Below are 15902 nucleotides of genomic sequence, written 5' to 3'. Positions count from 1 at the left end.
TGGCTGTGTCCAAATGATTACGTTTGCTTTGCCCACAAGGAGCAGGGTGGCCAAGGGTGCCAATGCCTAAAAATAACACCTCCATTATTAACAGCTGCCAGCCCTGGCACCTCCTCCTTGTGGAATCATGTCCCAAGGGAACAGGGCTGCTGCAATCATGTCTCTTTGCCTCTTGACCCCATAAATCAGTTCCAGATCTGCTGGCCACTCTCAGGAGGATGTGGCAGCAGGGTGGACATCCCAAAGCAGCTGAGCTGTTGCAATCTCAGCAAAACTACTTAATAGAGTGGGAGTGAGTCAGTCTTGTAACCCCGTGTGGGAAGGGCTCAGATCCTGTGCCAGAACTCTGTCAGTGAGCAGCAGAGGAGCCAGCAGGGCCAGGGGGGATGCACAGCCTGACTGCAGCAGCTTTGCTCACCATCAGTGGCTTTGTAAAAGCTCCTAACCCATGAGCAGGACACAGACCCAGGTGTCATTCTAGGACACAAAATAAAATGACATGACACTGGACTCTCCAAGGTAAAAAAGAGGTAAAGTTTTATTCTGACTCCAACATTTATAGATTTCCAAAAGTGACAGTGGATTGGCGGGTGACAGTGCCACCTCTCCAATGACACTGGACAAACCAACAGTCCATCAAATTTCTCCTCCTCCATAAAGGAATGCAAAACAATAAGTTATTTACAGAAAGTGTGTGAGGAAGTTCATTACAAGAATGTAAACATCAGAAGGCTTAGGAAAAAAAACCAGGACAGCACCCAGTCACTTTGGGCTTCCAGGCCATGGGGAGATGACACATCCACAGCACAGGTGGATGGCTCCAAGCTGCACCTGAAGTGATTTAATCCCCAATAACAATATTTAAATGCTTGACAATTGAAGAACCCTCACACAGCTTCCCTGTCAGTATATCAGAGTAATCTTTTCTAAACTGTAACATTAACCAGGTTTAAGATGCCTCCTTTTCAGAGCAGAGTGCCACAGTTAACCCCTGCATGCCATGCATTTATTGCTGAAAGCCATTCTGGAGGCTGGACTTGCTTGGAGACCTGATAGGGAGCTGACAGCACCCTTGTGTTTCATTTGTAATCAAGAAACATCAGTCAGGGTTGTTGTATCTCAGTCCTGTCACCCTTCAGGAGGACTGATCCAGGGGCTGTGTCCTGCCAGCAAGAACCTGCAGTCCCATCTCTGGATGGATGGGAGCATCCTGAGGCAGAGGCAGCTGAGCAAAGATGGAAAGATGGAAATGGGTCCTGGAGATGCTGGTCACCAGCTGGGAAATATGGAAAGATGGAAATGGGTCCTGGAGATGCTGGTCACCAGCTGGGGCTGCCCTGGGGCTGCAGGGTGAGCACTGACAGGCAGGCAGTGAAGGTTCACAGTCCTGTGCCACTCTGCCCTGGTGGGATTCACACATGGTGGAAACTGTGGCCTGGTTCTCCTTTTGGAGGGGGCCTCTCAGCCCACCTTGGCCTCTTGGTTTAATCTCCCAGCAGTGGGTGTTCATCAGCCACTGCCTCCCTCCCACTGGGATTTGCTCCCTCCCTTGCTGCTGGCACTCCAAATCCTGCAGAGCAGAGCAGGAGAAATGCACAAATATGTCCTCATTCAACAGATGGCCTGAAAAATCCATGAGGGCTTAGCCCTGTGTAGAAGCCACTTGTTTTAAGGATGCTTCATACACAGAACACATGGTTTCCTTTCACCACTTATGTCAAGACTGGAGCTGGGCTAAGAGGTGTCACCCCCCACCACTGCATGCCTGCCTGCCTCCTCTGAGCTATGTTGAGAACCTCTTCACTCCTCTCTCTCAGGTTTGGTACTTCCCCTTTGATCTGTGTCAGCTCAGGTTTATTTTCCAAGATTCAGAAAGAGCCTTGTCAAGCAGGCAGGGGCAGAGCCTCTCAGCAGAGCACATTCACTTGTCAGGCTGCTTCTCTTCCACATCAAGTTATTTCTTTCCTCTTATCTTCCTGCACAGCAGCCAAAGAGGGAACTTCTTCACCCTGGCCCTGGGAGAAATCTGCCAGGGGCTGGCATGGCTTGGGGATCTCATGTTGATGGCTTCACACCCAAGTTTGTTGCACTTTATGGTCCAGAGCATGACACTGGCCTGAGGTGGGCCTTGCTGTGCCAGAATGGGCTTGGTGGCTCACAGAAGGAAATATTAAGCAGAGCACAAAACTGGCCAGTGGGTACCAGGAACCTCTTGTGGTTATAAAACAAGAAAACCAAAATAGCTTAAATGCTTTTCACACTGTGTAGGCTCAAGCGTTTTGTAAAACAGCCTTGGTGTTCCCTGAGTGTGGTAAATGAGTAGTTCTGAGTCCTGGAGGGCTCTCAGTGTGCAAGAGGCTGAGTGTGGCAGGACAGGCAGCCTGAGAGAGCAGCAGTTCAGCATCCCCAGCTGGCTCAGATATCCCCAGTACCTGGAGGTGCTTTGTGCAAGGTGAGGGCAGCAGCTGCATTTGCCATAACTGTTGAAGGCACTTGTCGATTTTTTCCATCTCATGGGTCTGTCCTGAGCAGTGCTGGGGGCTCAGAGGGAACAAGGACCTCCCAAGTGAGCTGTGCTGACAGGGGCTGCTCTGCCCAGCTTGCTCCCAGCAGTGCACAGGACCTCACTGGGTGGTAACAGTGAATGCCACCCCAACAGCTTCCCTGGCAAGCTGATCTTCTCCTTGGGACAATCTGGGAACTGGGAGTCACACTGTCTGCTGCTAGATTGTGCTGTGAGGTTATATGTGTCACACTGATCATGTCTGAGTTTTATTTCTCTTTAAAGCAAAGATCTTTTTTAGCATGCAAATAAATGCTCTCCTAAAAGGGAAGGCACCATCTGCTCCTAAGCACAAATTTAATTTTCCAAAGGGTTAGGTTTAAATAAGATCCACAGTCTCAGAGTGGTAGCTGGGGGAATCTGTAATGGGGTTTGGCCCTTTTGGCATCTTGCTGGAAGCAGATATTTTAATTTATGGCAGGGAGACACGGTGCCTGCAATGAAAGAGGGGTTCTGGCACCTCTGGAGACTCCCAAGCTCCCTGTGCTCCTCCAGAGGCCCTGATGGTTAAACAGGTGGGCTCAGAGCACTGACATGGAGACACAGGATCAGAAGGACATTGTTGTGGGTCCCTCAGCAAGCAGGAATCACAGCTGCAGCCAGGCACTCTCCTGTGCTCAGCTGGGTGAGCTGGAGCCAGGCTGTGCAGCTGGCTGGTTTCACCTGGCAGGGCTGGGAGCAGCAGCAGCTCACCAGTTCCACCAGGGCAGGGCCCAGCAGAGCCCTGTGCAGCTCTGGTGCCCATCAGCTGAGCCAGGGGCCCTCACTCCCTTTGTCCCTCTTGCCTTGCAGCCCCTGGTGTTGCTGATGGAGTGGCCTGAAGCCACCAACTTCGCCTGCCTCATCGCGGGCTACTGCCGGCTCCTGGTGGACTCCAAGAAGATGATCCTGTCCAGGGCCCCCAGCCAGCCACCCCCACCTCAGATTATCAAGGCAGGTACGTTTCAGCCTCTGCTTTCTGTGCCAGCCCCTTGCCCAGCCTCCTGGCCTCCCCTGCAGCGTCAGGGAGGGAAAGGCTTTCCCTGACACCTCCTCTGCTCCCATCCACTGCAGAACCAGCAGGCTCCCTCTTTAACCAGAAAGCAAGGAGCAGGGAGACAGGTGCTCGTTTTGGGTCAGCCACAATGGCTTGTGGTGTCAGCTCAGGCCCTAAACACTCCCCGTGAGCTGTGCTGGCAGCTGCTGGAGCAGCTCCAGGAGGTGCTGTTTGAGGAGACCTGTAAGGCTGCCAGCCACAAGCTGGGGCTCACAGAGCAGCCTGTGCATTCCCTGGCTGGCATCCTGCTCCCAGCTGAGTGTGTGAGCTCAGGGGCTGCATTCCTGCTGCCTCTGACACTGCTGCCCCCAGCCTGGGGCTCTGAGCCTCAGGGGCAGCCCTGTGAGTGTGGCTGCTCTGCTCATCTCTCAAATCAGGAAGGCAGCTTGGCTGTCCCAGCTTTTCAGGGAGCAGAAGGCTGGTCTGGACACAGCAGGAGCTTCTGTCCCAGCAGGCACCAATGCTGTCCCTTAAGGATGGATTGCAGGTGTGAGTCACCCTCCAAAAAGAGCAATGGTTCTCAAGAGTGATTTCAAACAAGAGCCAACCATGAACCACATGCTGCTGCTCACATCCAATATATTCTGTATAGGAACTATAAAATATGGGTTTAGTGACTAGAAATAGGCAAAATACCAACCCAAGGTCACTCCCAGACCCCCCAAGTGACACTGCAGCTCCAGAGGGCTGTGACAAGTGCTCAGTTTAGCTGCCAGTGTCAAAATTCCCTTCCCAAGATGGGCCTGGCTTGGGGAGGTGGGAGGAGTGCAGAGGGCCCTTGGGAAAGCCCTCGGTGCCTTTGAGGAAGGCACCCAGGCATGGATTTGGCACCTGTGGGAGGACACACTCACAAGAGGGATCAGGAAAGCATCTGCAGCAGCCTCAGTGAATCCAGGATGGGCCTGGCAGGTGATTCTGGTGTAAGTACAAGCAGTTTCCTCTCCTCTCTTCCTCTGTGCCCCTGACTGACAGCTGTCACTGTGCTCTGCCCTGGTTGCCCTGTGGAAATGTCTTTAATCACATTTTGCTGTGAGCAGAGGGTGTTAACAACTGAGCTAGTTTAGCTGCCATCCTTCCCTGGCTTGTGTGACACAGGGACACAGGGACACGTGGCTGTGGGGAGTCAGAGAAGGGGACAGCGTCCCACACCCAAGGGCTTGGCAGGGGGCTGGCAGCACCCACAGTTCCTGGCCTCTCTGGGGATGTCTCAGCACGTGCAAGTGCTGTTTTCCCTCATTCTAGCTACTGTGACAACAGCCAGAATCTTTTTCCTGAGGTTTTGCTTCAGGGTCTTCATCCAAACCTCTAGCAAAAAGAGTTGTAGATCTTGCCCTGCTCTTGTCAGTCTCAAGTAACCAATCTCAGTGACCCTGCAGGGGTGGGAGTGAGTGTGAGAGGAGTCACAGAGTGGGCAGGGCAGCAGTGGGTCTGTGCCAGCCCTCTCAGGGTGGCCTGGTCCATCCTCCTGGGTGCACTGAAAACCTCTGTGACCCGTGGAGTGGAGCAGGTCCCTTGCAGACCCAGGGCACTCAGCCCAGTCACCCTTCAGGAGGAGTGGATTCAGGGTGTGCTGGGCAAACAGTCTGCTCACATCCTGCTCTCCTCAGGGCTGCAGGCTGAGCTGTCAGAGCTGGGTGGATCACAGGGAGCAGGGATGCTGATCATTAGCACATCCTTGCAGGAGAGAGCCCCACTGGGATGAATTAAGTTAGCCCAGACTTCCCAGGCTGCAGGCAGACTGTGCCAGAATCTTAAATGTAAAAATCAAGCCTTGGCCCATGCTTTTACCTAGAAGAGGAGCACATCCATCTTCCCTGAGGCCCATTAGAGCCTCCTGCTGAACAGCAGACATTTTTAGAAATGCACACGCTGCCTGAGTGTTGTCAGTGAGATCCATCTCTGCATTTCCCTGTGGAGCCATAGGCCACAGCCTTGCCCTCCACTGTGCCCTGCTGGAGCTACCCAGGTGATTCAGCTCCCTGTCCCTTCTTCTCCCCACTCTCACCACCAGCCATCATCAGCCAGGCAGCTCTGTGCCCTTAGCTGCTCTCTCAGCTCCTTGTCAGGCAGCTTCCTCCCTCCTGAGCATGCAGCAGCTGGATTTTGGATTTTTGGGGTTTGGTCCCATTCAGCAGCAGGCCTTGGCTTGGCATGGGCAGCCAGCAAGCCTGTGCCTCAGCCTTTGCTCCCCCTGTAGAGCCCACACCTCCCCAGCTCTGGCAGCCTTGTGCTCCCTCACCCAGCTGTCATTTCTGAGCGCTGCCATGGCCAGGCAGCAAAGAGATTTTGTTTTTATTGGGATTTTAGCATTGCAGGTGATGAACAGTATAATACAAACATGTGTTTGGGGAGACAAATTGTCCAATTTGTCGAGCTAATGAATTTAATTAGGATTTATTTGATTTAATTTCCCCTTGGTCAGACAGAACCTGCATCCCCTGGCTCTCAGCACAGCTGCACAATCCAACCTGCAATGCAGACAGATTCCCCTCCTGAGGGATGGACCTCTGGCCAGAAATTCAAGTAGTATTTCAGCACTTTCCCTGCACAAGGGAACAAGGGGAGGCTGTCACTGGGAGATGCTTAACAGCAAGAGCAGCAGGCTCGGTTATAGCCAGCCTGATCCAATAGCTGTCAGCCTGATAGAAATAGCACATGGATCACAGGCAGTGAGGGACAAGGGGCTGTTCCTGTCACTGGAACACAGCCAAACTGCAGTGGATGTCTCCCCAAAAGGCAATATTACTCCACTTTTAGTGGTCTCCTGAGGAACACTGCTTGGTATGGCCAACATTACCCAAAAATGGCAACAATTCCTTTGGCCATATTACATGTGAGGTGGCAGGCTGAGGCTGGAGGTCCTTGTTGGAGCAGCTGGGCTGCTCCTGCTGCCCTCTGGACACACTGGTGGGTCAGTGATGAGCACCCACATCCCTGTCAGTGATGACACCCACATCCCTGTGTCCAGTGCCAGCTGTGCTGGCCAGCCCTCCTCTGGCTCTGCCCACCCTGTCCCCAGCAGAGGGATGGAGCTCAGGGACCTCTCCTGGGACCAGGACAGTTTCATGTCCTCATCAAGGACACAGTGGATTGAGAGCACCCTCAGCAAGTTTGCAGATGACACCAAGCTGAGTCATTCAGTTGAAATGCTTGAGGGACACAGTGACAGCCAGGGGGACCTGGACAAGCTCCAGCAGTGGCCCATGGGAATCTCATGGGGTTCAACAAGGCCAAGTACAAGGTGCTGTACCTGGGGCAGGGCAACCCCAGTATTGATCCAGGATGGGGGATGGACAGATGGGGAGCAGCCCGGCAGAGAAGGACTCGGCGATGCTGTGGGATGAGAGGCTGGACAGGCATGTGCACTCACAGCCCAGAAAGCCAAGAGTGTCCTGGGCTGCCCAAAGAGCAGCAGGACCAGCAGGTCAAGGGAGAGGATTCTGCCCCTCTGCTCCACTCTGGTCAGACCCCACCTGCAGTGCTGCCTCCAGCTCTGGGCTCCTCAGCACAAGAAGGACATGGAGCTGTTGGAGCGAGTCCAGAGGAGGCCATGAAGATGATGAGAGTGCTGGAGCACCTCTCCTAGGTGAGAGAGTTGGAGGTTTAATCTTGAGAAGAGAAGGCTCCAGGGAGGCTTTTTAATAGGGCTTGTAGCTATAGGACAAGGGGCAGTGGTTTTAAATTGAAAGAGAGTAGATTCAGATTAGATACAAGGAGGAAGGGTTTTATGATGAGGGTGGTGAGGTGTAGGCACAGGAATATTCAAGGTTTCCTTGAATGTTGGACATGGGGCTCTGAGCAACCTGATCTAGTTGGTGTCCCTGCCATTGGACCAGATGGCCTTGAAATGTCCCTTCCAGCTCCTCCTGTGGTGCAGGACATTTCTCCAACCCTGTTCCTGGCAGGCAGGCCCAGCAGGTTTTCCAAAGGACAGCCAGGTGGCCTGGCTGTGCTGCAGGGAGCGTGGGTGTCCCCCTGGAGGGCAGAGAGCACAGGGGTGCTGCTCCAGGGTGGGCAGGAGCTTCCCCAGCTGTTTTCCCCTGCCCCGGGTGCTGCTGCTAACGTGCCTGTTGTGGTTTTGGTTTAGATTACATCAACGCACACAACTTCCAGCGGCCTGCCACGGCAGGGCACGTGGGAAAGAAAGAGAATGGGCTGGTGGGTGGCTCTGCCACTGTCCCCGGAGCAGCCGGGGCTGCTGCCAGCAGGGACTCGGAGCTCATCCGCTTCTGCTACCTGCACATGCGAGAGCAGAGGAAGGAGAGGGAGAGCGCCACGGATATCAATGAAAACCTGATCTTTTTTGAGGAAACTCGTCCCAGGACCAAATCTGACCCCACTTCCAAAAGCTCTGGCCAAGGCTACAACGGGGCAGCCAAGGAGTACGACCCGGCTGGCCTTGAGCAGGAGAGGCAGGGCAGCAGGGCCAGGGCTCACACCATAGACACGCACCTGCGCAGCGACAGCGCCCACCTGTACTGCGAGTCCTGCCAAGCCAAGATCAGGAGCCGGCTGGCCTCGGGCGCGGCGGGCAAGCCCGGCAGCACCCGCGACACCACCGTGGACTTGATGTCGCTTCCCCCTCCCGGGAACGACGAGGAAGAGGACGAGACAACATCCCTGCTCCCCGCCATCGCCGCTCCCCCTCCTGGCTTCCGAGACAACAGCTCCGACGAGGATGACCCCAAGCGCCGGGCAGCTGCCCAGAGCCAGGAGCAGGGCCGGCATCTCTGTGGCATCCTCTACGACGAGATCCCGGTCACCCTGATCGACAGCGTGCAGCCACGGACCGTCCGAGACCACGCCCAGGAGCTGGATGATGCCCTGGTGTCCACCCTGCAGGCGCTGGAAGCCCTGGCTGCTTCAGAGGATTGTCCACATCCCCCACCACAGCAGACAGCAGGTATTTTAGTGGCTGTGACTCCCTTTTTTCCCTATAGCCTTTCTTTCCTACTGTACGTCCTTCCCTTTAGTCTCCTCCCGTCCTATAAGTGACTGTGAAGCAGCTTCTAGTAAAAACTAGATTGTGGCAGCAGGCTGTAGCAGGAGCAGTCAAGTTGCTGCTCAGAAGACTTCTGAGAAGCTGAGGTGGGACTCCTGTCCCTGACAGAGGCTGAAGGAGTCTCTTGGTTTGTCCCAGATCTGCCATATGCCACGATGCTGGGGCGAGTCTCTAACCAGCCAGCACTGTGAGCATGAGTTCCTGCCCACTGTGACCCCTCTCAGTGGGACCTTTGGCCATCGGTCTCTGCAGGTTCCCACCCAGATTTTGCAGTGTGTGAGCCCTTCACAACGCAAACCTGCTGCCAGATGGGTGACTCTGGGACCAGCCTGCTGGCAGCACAGTCCTTTGTCCCTCTTCCCACCTTGGCTGCCCTACTCACTGTGGCAGAGTACCTGTTGCCCAGTTTTCCTTCTTGTGCCAGACACATCCCTATAGCTCTGCTACCACCAACTGCTCCTGCTTTCCACCAGGAGTGGAAAGCTCCTCAAGATCTTTCCCTGGGCCAGAAGCTCTTGCTGAATTGAGCTATCAAGCCAGCTCAATGCTGACAAAATGATTTCCCTTACAAACCTTAACTCTTAGTTGTGAGAAGCCACAGAAGTTTCTCCAATGTGCCCTGCATTCCTGGGAGCCTCCTGCCACAAGGAGCTCCCCTCTCCTCCACACAGCACTGTGGTGTGAGGGTTGTTGTGGGGTTTTCTTTGTGTCCCTCCTCAGGTCTTATTGTCCTGGCTGCCATCACTCCTGAGTCATCCCTGGACTCTGGCCACGAGACGAACTCCTCGGAGCTGACCGATGTCTCGGAGATGGTCTCTGCTATGAAGCAGCACCAGAACGCAGCCTACTTCCTCACCCAGCACATCAACAAAGAAAACCTTCTGGCCAGGAAGGACTTGCCTTTCCGAATCCAGAGCTGTGCTGCCCAGGCTGTTCTCACCTCCCCCTACCCCCTGAGCCGCCAGGAGCCCTCACTGAAGCCAGCCTTCTCCATCCAAAGTCCCAGCCTTAGCAACTGCAAGAGCAAGCAGGAGCAGCAGCCCAGGGAGCAGAGCTGCACCTCGGCTGCCCAGCCAGGGCTGAGCCCCCAGCTCAGTGAGCAGGGCAAGGGGGCTGCCGTGCCAAGCTCTGAGTGCAAAGCTGCAGCTCACACAAAAGCTGCCTTTGAGGTATCTCTGCATGCCACAGCAGCCCCGAGCAGGGAGCAGGCACAGGATCTACAAGAGAAGATGCCCAAAGAGGTGCAGCCGAGCTCCAAGCTGCTCCTGGATCAGAAGAGCAGTGTAACTCCAGCCATGGTTTCAGCTGCTCTGCAGCAGGTGGCAAATGCAAAAGCCTCAGCTCCCCAAGTGGTATCAGCCTTAAAAGAAGACCAGAACGTGAATGGTACCAGCAGCAAGCCTTTGACACTTAAAGGAGGTCTACAAACTGCAGAGACATTGTGCAACTGTCAGCAGCAGCAGCAGCAGCAGCAGCAGCAGGTCTCTCCGCAGCAGCACTGTGAAGTTTCTCCAAGTCCTAAGGAAGCTCCTGGCAGTCAGGCTGAAGCTTTCCACCTCGCCTCAGCAGGTGAGGAAATGATGTCCAGTAAGACTTTTGCCTCTAAAAGCTACCAGCAAAAAGTCAGTAGAGATGCTCCAGGAAAAGCTGCAAGCGGAGAGACAGGTCAGAAGGCAGGTGGGGAAGCCACAAGCCTCGTCTTGCAGAAACACTCAGCTCCTTCAAACCAAGGACAGAAAATACAACAGGAAAGTTCGGCCAAAATCTTAAAAGCTGAGAGCAGCAATGTGCACTCTCCATCACCTGGTAGCATTTTCAGGAGCACCAGTGAGGAAGCCAAAGGGCCAATCCAGCTGATGCCCAGATCCGAGAGCCTGCAGATTAGCACTGTGCCTTCCAAAAAAGTAGAGAAAGTCCTGGAGGTAACCCAGCAAGATGCTGATGTCCCAGCTAAACCCAAAGCCCCAAAAGCTCCCTTCAGGCTTAGGAACCTGTTCTCTGCAACATTTCCCACGCGGCTGAAGAAGGAGACGGACGAGCGGCAGGCCCAGCTGCAGAAGGTGAAGCAGTATGAGCTGGAGTTCCTTGAAGAGCTGCTCAAGCCAAAGAGCAAAGGTGACCTCCCACCACAGGAGTACCTGCACCCGCCTGCCCCTGGGCGCTGCAGCTGCCAGCTGAGGAGCAGTCCTGTGCAGAAAGTCCCAGGGATGTCCAGGGAGCAAAGGCGCAGCTGCGACTGCAAGCGGATTTGCAGGGGAATGAGGCCACCCCCCAACCAGCTGGTGGTGTCGGAACTGGAGAGGCGAGGCAGGGATAAAGCTGCAGATGACCAGAAGCAGGTGGAAGCCATTAGGCTGACCAGCATGAGCAGCCCTTCCAAAGGCAAACGGATCCGATCCACAAGTCTGGAGTCCCGAGACAACCGGTCAGACCCGGAGAACGGCATGTCCTGTTTGACAACGTGCACCTCCCGGGGGGAGTGCATGGGTGCGCCCCACTACAGGAAGCTCTTGCGTCGCTACAGTGTCAGTGAAATAGATAAGACTGAAAGGACATCCCTGTCCTCTGATGTGTACCAGAACATCTACACAACCAAGCAGAAAGGCCCCCAGAAAGAGCCTGAGCCCAGCATCCTCTGTCCTGTTCTGAAGAGCAAAATCCAGGAAGCCTCTGGAGTGGCTGACCCCTCCTACGTCCAGATAGCACAGGACAAAAAGAGCCAGAAGGGTTCAGCAGTGTTCTCTGTCCAGGAGGAGATGTACCCAAGTCCTGCTGAGCTGCGGGATGAAGACATGGAGGATGAGAAGTGCTGCTCCATCCGCTACTGCTTCTACTACAGGAAATGCGATGTGGCAGATGATGGGAGCGAGAAGGATGAGCTGTCCTATTCCATCCCCATGCAGATACTCCCAGGAATGAAGCTGGACAGTCAGATGGTCCCAGTCATGAGCAGGACTCTTCAGGTCCTGGACGCAACAGCCTGCAGCAGTCCCAATGAGAGCCAGACCCAGGAGATAGACTTAAGGACCTCCAGTTTTGAGGGGAGCTTGGCGAAGATCAACACCCTTCGAGGCCATGCCTACAGCTTCCCCAATGGGTTTCTGCAGGTGCAGCTGGACACCAACGAGCTCCTGACCATCCTGAGGCAGTGTGTGCTGAGCCCCGAGGTGCGGGACTGCAAGCCCTACATCTCCCAGCTGGCTGAGTACAAGCAGGAGCTGGCCCTCAAGTTCAAGGAGTTCCGGGCGTCCTGCCGCCGCGTGGCCGCCGTCGACAAGAGTCCCACCCACATGCTCTCGGCCATCACGAGCAGCTTCCAGGTGCTAAGCAGCCTCATCGAGACCTTTGTGAGGCTGGTGTACGTCGTGCGCTCCGAGTCCCAGCGCCAAGAGCTGCTGACCAAGGTGGAGGAGGTGGTGAGGAACTACACCTTCCTCCTGAAGGCTGCCGAGGAGTCCACGGCCAGGACGCTGAGCCACCAGCAGACTGTGGAGCAGCTCGCCCGCCAGTCAGCCACGGTGGCCACGGTCATGAGCACCCTGACACGCTCCCTGAAGACGCTGATCAATAAGTAAAGCCAGCTTTGAAGACCAAGGAGGCAGTGTGTGCCAGGCCATGCTGTCACATCTCACAGGTCTGGTGAGGATGCGGTGCCTGCAGACCCACGCTGACCGGGGTCTGTGGTAGCCAAGACACTCTTTGATCTCTGCAGAATGCATGGTTGTGTTGGTGATGGGTTTGAAGGGTGAATTTGTGCCCTGCCACAAGCTGTGCAATCTGCTGGTCCAGGGGCTCAAGCAGCTTCTCTGCTTGTTGTCCCACACTGGCTCGTTGGTGACAGTACTCGGGAGGTACAGGCACCCCATCCCCATGCCAGTGTGGTTCCATGGGGTTCTGGGCCTCTCTCCTGCAGACCTTTGTCACAGTTTGTGGCAGGCCAGTGAGCTATCAGGAGCTGAGCTGAGATCTCCTGGCTTCACTTGGGCACTCTGGAGCCAAACCAGTCTTGCCACGTAAACAACTCTTCTGCCTCCAGGATCTTCCTGGCCCACAAACACAACGTAATTAGCAGCAGAAGGGATCTGTGAGGTGCAAGCCCCTGCTGCTGTGCTAGGGCTTGGGAAGCAGTCCTAGCAGGTTATGGCAGGTTGCCATCATGCTGGCACAGAGCTGGGGCACCCTACTGGGCTCTGCTCTCACAGCTTAGGCCCCTGTGCTCCAGTCCTGAGCACAGGCACTGCCTGTGCCACAGGCAAGGGCTCAATGCCTGCAAGGGGGAACAATGCAGAGAACTACAGGACTGTGAGTCCGACCTCGGTGCCGAGAAGGTCACAGAGCAGATGATCTTGAGTGCCATGCCATGGCACACACAGGACAAGGGGATCAGGCCCAGTCAGCACAGGGGAAAGGCAGGTGCTGCTTGAGCAGCCTGGCCTCCTTCTGTGACAGGGTGACTCTCTGTGGGTGAGGGAAAAACTGTGGATTTTAGTAAAAAATCTAACACTGTGTTCTTCACTGTGTTCTTCAGCATTCTCCTGGAGAAACATGATGGATGGATGGATGGATGGATGGATGGATGGATGGATGGATGGATGGATGGATGGATGGATGGATGGATGGATGGATGGATGGATGGATGGATGGATGGATGGATGGATGGATGGAGGGGCCCCAGAGAGTGGTGGGGAATGGAGTTAAATCCAGCTGGGACCATCACCAGAGGTGTTCCCCAGGGCTCAGTGCTGGGGCCTGTCCTGTTCAGTACCTTTTGAGGACACCCCCAGTCAGTTTACAGATGACCCCAGTTTGGGTGGGAGTGCTGTGCTGCAGGGCAGGAAGGCTCTGCAGAGGATCTGGCCAGGCTGCCTCCATGGGCTGAGGTCAGCCAGTCCTGTCCTGGGTCACAACAACCCCTGCAGCTCCAGGCTGGGGCAGAGGGGCTGGAAAGGGCCTGGTGGGAAAGGCCCTGGGAATGCTGCTCACCAGCAGCTCAACAGGAGCCAGGTGTGCCCAGGTGGGCAAGAGGCCAATGGCACCTGGCCTGTCCCAGCCATGGTGGGGCCAGCAGGACCAGGACAGTGATTGTCCCCTGCGTGGGCACTGCTGAGGCCACTCCTCAAATCCTGTGTCCAGCTCTGGGCCCCTCACATCAAGAAAGACACTGAGGGGCTGGAGCGTGTCCAGAGAAGGGAACGGAGCTGGGGAAGGGTCTGGAACACAATTCTGATGGGGAGCAGCTGAGGGGGCTCAGTCTGGAGAAAAGGAGGCTCAGGGGGACCTTCTGGCTCTGCACCACTCCTGACAGGAGGGAGCAGCCAGGTGGGGATTGGTCTCTTCCCCCAGAGACAGGATGAGAGGAAAGGGCTTCATGTTGTGCCAGGGGAGGTTTAGATTGGATGTAAGAAATTTTCTTCACTGATGGTGGTCAGGTTTTGGAACAGGCTGCCTAGGGAAGTGGTGGAGTCACCATCCCTGGAAGTGTTTAAAAGACCTTTAGTTGTGCCATTTGGGGACATGGTTTAGTGATGCCCTTGGCAGTGCTGGGGGAATGGTTGGACTCAATAATCTTAGAGGTCTTTTCCAACCAAAACAATTCTGTGTTCCTCTTCTGGATGGCTGAATCCACGCTAGAGACCCTGCAAGGAACCCAGACTGATTGATCTTTGACCACTGCAAGCCAGAAGATGGGCTAGCAGCTGAGGGGAGACCACTTCCACACCATTCTCCAGAGGTCAGGTTCATGCCCCAAGGCTCAGCCCAAACCCTCTCCTATTTCTTTTCACTGTGACCATCAGAGAGGAGCCCTGGATCAGCTCTGACTGTGAGCCAGGCAGGGGCTGTCCTCCTTGCCAGGGTGTTGGGGCTCTTCTCCTGTCTTCACCAGGCTGACTGCCATAAGAAGCATTATTTAGTTCTCTGAGATGGTTATTTACTTGGAGTTGGGGTTTTTATTGTTTTGGGGTTTTTGTTTTCACTCCTAGGTGAATGGTAAAATGGTTCCTACTTGTGTTCCTCCCCACCCCAAGGTTCCCCTCCTGCTCCTCCCAGTCTAGTAACAGACATAATCACTGAGACAGCCTTAACTGGTGTTTCCCTGCAGCCACCCACCCTCCAAAAGAGAGCAAGGAGAGAAATGCAAGGTCACACATGGCATTGCCCTCACCCTGCCACCCACTGCAGCTCACATCCCGCCGGGATCCCGGTGCCTGTCCCTGTCCCACCCCTCTGGCCGGGCAGGAGGGCACAGCCCTGGCCTCAGGGGGCTGAGGGCAGCTCTCCAAGCCAGGCAGCTCGCCCCATCCCTTGGGGATGAGCAGTCGCTTCCCATCTCTATGATTTTTGATAAATATGCACATTGGAAATGTCTCGTTCTTCCATAGGAGCTATGGAAATGCACAAATGTGCTTTTAACACTGCATCCTCGGAGTGCAATAACCTCCCCTGGCCCGTGGCTGTCAGCAAGGCACAGAGCATCCTGCTGTGGGGACAGCCTCCTGACTTCAAGAACCATGTAGCAAATATCCAGTGGAAGAGCCAGTTGCGACTTCAGTCCATGGTGGGCAAGGCCTGTTTTAGTGCTGAAGGCTGACAGGGTGTTTTCCTTTTCCCTGGGAATTACCTAGTATGAAACTCTGAGTTTCTTCAAAGCTCCCCGTTATGCCTATATCATTCCTCCATAAATCTCTCAGTCTAATACAGAGGAAAATTTTTTTATTGTCTGTATATATTATATATAAATAAAAAAAATATATGTTATATCTATACACAAACTTATGTCTTGTTTTACAAACAAGAAAGATTAAATATATTAATCTTAATATCCAAACTGGAATTTGTGTCTTTTTTAAAGAACTTTGTGGAAATGTGGCTATTCTTAGATGTACAAGACACTGTTTGTAAGCAAAACCTCCTATTTTTGTTGCTATAGAAATGCAGGTATCACAGACAGGTTTGAAATGAACTGTTTGACTTGCCAAGGTCACTTTTGTTTTGCTAATAGCTGTTCTGGTTTAATTTTCCCCCAGAAGGAGAAGGCAGCAGCAGTCACTCCTTCAGTGCTGGCACTGGGCAGTGTGGCTGTGCTGGGACACCCTCCTGCCCTAAAGCTGGGGAGAAAGGGGGGATTTAACAAAGCCCTGCCTGATCCCTCTCAGGTGAGCCAAGGTGAGCACCCACTGACCAGCTCCAGTCTGTGTTTTCACCCAAGCCTTTCCCAGCTCTTCTGCCTGGGAAGAGGTGACAGTGTGGCCCTGCCATCGGTGGCCCGATGGCTCTGCTGCCCTCTGGGACTGCTCTGGTGT

The 15902-nt window shown here is 54.5% G+C and overlaps 1 protein-coding gene across 3 annotated transcripts in view; it reads left to right on the top strand.

Annotated features, from left to right (window-relative positions):
- FRMPD3 (FERM and PDZ domain containing 3) overlaps positions 1-13054 on the top strand; it is a 63886-nt gene extending 50832 nt beyond the window's left edge. For all 3 annotated transcript variants that reach the window (XM_030967424.1, XM_030967422.1, XM_030967423.1), the window contains exons 13-15: positions 3356-3500; positions 7687-8502; positions 9322-13054. In XM_030967424.1, coding sequence (XP_030823284.1) covers positions 3356-3500; positions 7687-8502; positions 9322-12176 — 3816 coding nt within the window. In that variant the 3' untranslated portion in view covers positions 12177-13054. The remainder of the gene's footprint in view (positions 1-3355; positions 3501-7686; positions 8503-9321) is intronic.
- The last annotated feature ends 2848 nt before the right edge of the window (positions 13055-15902 follow it).

This window comes from Camarhynchus parvulus, chromosome 4A (assembly GCF_901933205.1).
Source record: "Camarhynchus parvulus chromosome 4A, STF_HiC, whole genome shotgun sequence".
NCBI lineage: Eukaryota > Metazoa > Chordata > Aves > Passeriformes > Thraupidae > Camarhynchus > Camarhynchus parvulus.
The sequence above is the reverse complement of the archived record's forward strand: the minus strand, read 5'-3'. Positions and strand labels throughout refer to the sequence as shown.